Consider the following 6,000-nt stretch of genomic DNA (forward strand, 5'->3'; position numbering starts at 1 on the left):
CGGCTCTGTCTCGCTCTCTATCGCAGGCCATTATTTTTAATGTTTATTATTCTTATACATATTTTACATTTATTGTTATTTTGCCGTGACCTCCGTTGCTGGCTGCTGGGGCCGAAAGAGAGCGGGAGCGCTGGGTCCCCAGCGATGCTCCCGGTTCCCTGTTCTGTTCCCGGGGCCTGGGGCCGCATAGAGGCCGTGTGGCCGGCAGGCGGTCGCAAGTTTACGACGCCTCAGGGCAATCGTTTGCAGCTTATCGTCGCAGTGGCCCATCAATTCCATCCCCTTAGGGCCAGTCCACCTTCCCACCGGAAGCCCGCCGGCGTGCGCCGGATGGATTGCTGTTCCGGGCCTGAATTATTAATTGGAAGCCCGGGGGACCACGGGTGCAGCAGACCAACACCAGGCACACCAGGCGCGGCTCTTCGGGCTGGATGTCGGATAAAAAGAGATCGCTATCAAGCAGCGCAGCCTATTGCCAAACGTGGCCCGGTCTGTCCACTGAAATGGCCTGCAGTAATTATTAGGAGTACGGTTTGCGACAATCGGCACGGGAAATCATTGCGAACCGGATTAATGAGCCGATAGCAAGGCCGGCGTCGGCTGGTAAATTACCTTCGAGCACCTCAATTTGGCACCCGGACTTCCCAAATCCCCGGTTCCTGGTGGGTAGCTCCCGGTCCCGGACCCGGCCGTATCCGGTGTCCGGATGACGTTGGCACAATTTGGGCGGCATCAGTTTCCGGGCCAGCAATCCTGGGTCGGCCCGTGGCCGGGACGAATCAATCGCCAGGAGCTTCCCGGGGGTAGCGTGAGTGGTTCAATTTGATAAGGTGTAGCTCACATGTTTGATTCGTTCCATTCTTTGCCCCGGTGCCGTGGGTCGCCGGGGCTGTAAATTGATCGCCCAGATTGATCCCCGCTCACCCGAAAGAGAGAGAGAGAGAGAGAGAGAGGGGGAGGGAGAGACCCATGAGTGTGTGCAATTTTCTAACAATCATCCGGCATCGTATCTTTGGGGTCGGACGCCACCGGCTGGCTTAGCCTAGCTGCGGTCAGCCCCGGGTTCTCGGGGTGTCCGATGGTGACCCTTGTCAAAAATTTCCCGGAAGGACAGGACCGGGTCCTCGGTGTCGGCAAAAGTGATGCCTGCTGAGGTTGCCCTTTTGGCCGTCCATTGTCCCGTGCTCGTAAGCCGTGCGCGCTGGGCGTCTGCTCCTGAGATATCCGGAGCCCAGGAGGGATGCGTTTAATCAGGTGTCTCACAGCCGAACGCCGGAATCGATAGGATCGGACCGCTGGCAAATTGGGTTCCTGGCCGCCTGGTCGCGTTACTTACCCGCAGCACCCGCTTCGGGAGGCCCCGGTCGTCTTCCTCGGTGATCTGTGTGCGATATGACGATTTCTCGAACACGGGCGGATTGTCGTTCACGTCCCGTACGCTGACCAGCACCGTGGTGTAGTTCTCCTTGAAGTTATCCGATGCCGTCAACCGTAGCTCGTACTGTGAACGGAGGGGTGGGGAGGGGAGGGAAAGTGAGGTGTGAGCATAATCCGCCGGATTTCCGACACGTGTGGCACCGGCGATCGGCGATGTCGTCTTACCTTTTTGATCTTCTCGTAATCCAACGCCTTGGCCACGTACAGGGCGCCGGTCGAGTTGCGTATGGCGAACACATTGCCTATGTTACCGCCCGAGATCTTGTATCGTACACCGGACGCTGCAAGGAGACCAAAACGGAGAAAGAGGGAGAAGCATCAGCGCCTGGGCATCGGACCGGTGTCGCTTTAATGAAGTTTAATCGCACCGAGTGCTGCTAAACGCTAATTACCATAAGTGAGCGTGAGCGGCAAATTAAGAAACACCCTGTATAATGTAGTTGCTCGCCACCGGCCACCCACTTAAGCTCTCCCGAGGCACGACGAAAGACTGGCCGCTCCGAGTGAGCCCGGCAATTTGTAGAGCACGTATGCTCGGCTCGGCCCGTGTACGAACATGACACCCGACTAGTTCCGGAGGAACGTTCGTTAAAGTTAACCGTCGGGCGTCGGGGCAGAATCGGCCACGGGGCCAGGCGCCGTGGTGGGCTTGGGAATTATTCCAAAATTATGCTAATTTATGAAACCACAGCCCTCCGCGGTGGGCCGGGGCCACTGCTGCCGACGACGAGTTCGTGGTCTAGTTTATTTATTTAAGCCCTCATTCGGGGGCCTCATTTATGAACCATCCGATTGCCCGTTAGCACAGTGGACCTAATAGCGCATTGAACAATTCTCTAAATTTGCCCGCACATTCAGTCACAGGCCGGTCACGTGCCGGTCACCCTGCTACAGTTGTTGCGCCGAACCAGCTTCACCGAGTCCGCCGTTTGGGGCGGGTCCTTTTTTGCGGTTCCAGATCCACTGACCACCGGCGTGTGACGGGGGATATTTTCTGTCGTCGACCACTGTCCCACTGGCCCGTGGCGTGCGTATGTGGTTGAATTTATTGTGTTTATTAACATAAATTTTCATAAATTACAAGCTCCCTCGCCGGCCTGGCTCGGGTCGGGTCGAACATCGAACTGGTTGCACCGAGTGCAGTCCCGGAGCCTCGGATTGCAACGGTCCGAGAGTAGTATGATTGTTGCAATTACCATTACCGGAGTCCACCGGAAAGGCCGGACAGAGTTTTGGGTTTCGGCCCGGCCATGGGTTACGTGTTGGTAAATGGCCGGATAGGGAATGTCGGAGGCCGCCCGGGAGTTGATTAGAACTCGCCGTGCCAAATTAGATTAGCCCCTCCGCCGAAAATCCCGGCGGGAGGCCAGAGACGAGAGAGAGAGAACAATTTAGTAAAAAGTTGATACAACCCAACCGAATCCCCGTTTGGGGCCGGGCTGGGGCCAAATTCGGGGCCACACATTTACATTCCACTCAGCGCTCATGTTGCTGACGCTAGTCGGAGCCTAACTTTGATTGAATTATCAGCACCTGGCACCATCGGCGCATCGGTGGCACTGTCTCTCGTCAACATTAACCGGCGCGAACAGAGCGATGGGACCCTCATGGCACATGGAATTTAAATATTTCATTTAGTGCACGGAACGTTCCGAACGGGATGAAGAAAACAAAAAACAGACGGCACTCGGCTGACGAGTCCTGGGCGACGAGTCAGAACTTACGAACTGTAGACGAACCGCAGATGAAAGACCTTTTCGACGCCGCACTTTCGATAACTTTGGTCGGGAATTGGAACCACGTTGAGCAACCGTCGTCGTCGTCGTCGTCGAGTTTCTTTTCCATTTTTTTCTTTGGCAACCGCGGCCCAGAAGGGGTCACCCTAAGACAACGAATAGACAACGCTACGCTTCGCGCCGGCGATTGCTTTTCGGGGCGAAAGAATGGCCGTGGAATTTCCACTTAACTTTTGGGATGGTCCGCCCGCCCGCGGGGACAACGGAGTTTCGTAATTGTTGTTTCGTTAATTTGTAGTTCGCTGTCGGGTTCTGATTTTGACTGATGAATCGTGCCGTGGAAAGTCCAGTGGTGGGATCCTCGGTTTTCTTGTTGGTTTCGCGCATTCTTTCGTGCTGGTCAGCAAACTGAATCACTGGCCCGTAACAGTTTACGTGCGCCCCAGAGGCGGGGAGGGTCCAAAGTATTCGGGACATGTCACGGGTAGCTCCTGTTTTTTATGTTGTGCTTTGTCAACTTTTCTCACTCGTTGTCACTGTCCGGAATGTCCGAAGAGAATTAATGACGGTGTGACAGAAAACCCGTCATAAGCTGATTTTCGGTGTTAAGAAGGATTAGGGAAGAGATGCTTTCGAGCTCCGGGGGGCGCAATGATGCGTGGAAAGCCCGGCGAGGGGGAACAACATTACTCTCAGGGACTGCACTGTCATCGTCGTGGCCGTTCGTTCGACAGGGTGCGCGAAAATCCTTTCATTCAACTCGCTGTTCATCCCGCTTGCGACGTTGATAGTTGCTGCAAACTATTGTAAATCCCCCGACATTATCGGAGGGGAGTGAAAAAACGCAGCGGCCACAGGACGGGCTAAAGCTTTTCGTGGACACGAAAATCCACTCCGCAACGGACTCGCTGCCGGCGATGGTGCGCGCCGCTTCACATGCCACCAACAATGGTTCCGATGGGCGAAACAATAGTTTAAAGTTCGACCGTCCTCCTTGCGATGAAACGCAAGTATACGCCCCGCCCGAAGCCCGAAGACGACGAGTCAATCGACGGGGGCTTGCGATTCCGGAGCCGTCGGGACGGATTTATGTTTTCCTGTTCACCCGGCCGGACGGCCGCTCTTTGTTGTGGGAAAATTTAGAGCCAAATTGCTTGCGCAGTTGAACCACTACGGCCGTTTCCTGGCGCTGGCAGATGAGATGGCATTCCGTGTTCTTTTTTTTGCTGTGCCCTTATTTTCCGTTACAACCGTAGCGGTCACGCTGTGACATGATGGATGAAGGTTTGGGCCGACCGGGTGCGGTCAGGGTTTCCATTAACATGAGTCCGATTAGGTGCGGCGTTCAAGCTGAAACTTTCCACCCCCCGGGCTGGCTACGGTCGATCGAAGACAGGTGACGGCAGGGAACGCTACCAAATGGGCCGAAATGATGGGAAATTAATGGCACCTCTCGGTTGAAGAAACTGAGACCCGAGCAGCCACAAGGGTGACCTAATTTGGATGTTTTCATCACACTGGTGGCCAATCAATTGGTAAATACACTTTGCCAGGCAATTAAAAAGGCAAATCATCTTGTCTAGGGGATGGTTTTGTTTGCGCAAAGTGGCCAGACCCAGGCCTTTCATCGAGAGAAGTTTTGTTGTCTAACAGAACGAGGGGGCAATTTTGGTGCCTTGTCATGCGTTTATCTCTTCAACTCCTCTGTGCGAAGACGAACGACTTCTGTCGAGCTCACCAATCGATCGATCGATTCGGCGTACTGTCTCAAGCGACACATCGCTTTCTCTGAAGGTCCTCTTTCTCTTGGGGTAGCTTCTTCGAAGACTGCTAATATTGGAAAGCTTTTTATTATGAAGCAACAACTGGAGCCATTAGGGCCGGTGGGTCTTCGGTACGACTCGAAGAAAGCGCTCTCCGGGGACACGAAGACCGCAGACCAGTGTCGTAGCAGGGGGCGGTTGTGCCGGCGGACTAAACGGCAATGATTCTTCCATTTTCAATTATTGATGCACAAGTTGCTGGAATTGGATGAAAGCCACAAAGATTGCCCGGGACCGAGGGACGAGCTGAGCGCAGAAATAGAAACACAGTACATTAGGGTCTTCAGATGCTTCGCAGGTTCGCCAATATATCCCTTTGCAAGCATTCGTGTTTACCGTGCGAGTCGAGTCGCGAGGAGACAGGGTCAGACTCCGACGGCAGTCTGGAGACCAATATTGGCTCGACAGCGATCGAAACGACGAATTACCAGCATCGAAGAAGTTGATTTGCTTGGCTTCGGCTCTTGGCCTGGGGTACCGTCGGGCGGTCGAATCCCCTTTTTGTGTAGATTAAATGCGGAGATCCAACAATCTTCAGAAGTCCCGTGAAACGTTGGAGAAAAATAGACTTCGCTCTCGTCGAGTGAGCGCTTCCATTCTTCAACAGCAGCAGCAGCAGCACCGGTTTAGGAGAGCCCGATCCGACATGCATCGATGTCCCGAAGTGCACCATGGAATCCGGCAAGTCACTCGCGGAAATCACTTTACCGCTCGAATCACGAGCTACTCACGGACCAATGAGATTTGCTCGTTCACTGCGTCCCACGTGGTGCACTTTGTGGCGGCCACCTTGTCCCAAAGGCACGTTTCGCCTTGCCTTGGCCCCTTCCTTCGGGCGAAGCGACGACAACCCAATCAGCGTCAGTGATGTGAACGCTCTCAAGACGTGCAAGCTTTTCTTGGCCCCACCCGTGGAAGCTGTGTCGGGTCCACGACCACCACAGAACATGCAGCCGGTCATGACATTCGTCGCAAAGTGGTGAAACGTTCGTCATTCGTACTTC

The 6,000-nt window shown here is 54.4% G+C and overlaps 1 protein-coding gene across 1 annotated transcript in view; it reads right to left on the minus strand.

Annotated features, from left to right (window-relative positions):
* The window catches only part of LOC131212055 (neural-cadherin-like), a 101,294-nt gene that overhangs the window by 16,621 nt on the left and 78,673 nt on the right, over nt 1–6,000 (minus strand). Inside the window, exons 3-4 of the mRNA XM_058205779.1 lie at nt 1,603–1,718; nt 1,337–1,501 (exon numbers count right to left, since the gene is read on the minus strand). Coding sequence (XP_058061762.1) covers nt 1,337–1,501; nt 1,603–1,718 — 281 coding nt within the window. The remainder of the gene's footprint in view (nt 1–1,336; nt 1,502–1,602; nt 1,719–6,000) is intronic.

Source organism: Anopheles bellator, chromosome 2 (genome assembly GCF_943735745.2).
Source record: "Anopheles bellator chromosome 2, idAnoBellAS_SP24_06.2, whole genome shotgun sequence".
Lineage (NCBI taxonomy): Eukaryota > Metazoa > Arthropoda > Insecta > Diptera > Culicidae > Anopheles > Anopheles bellator.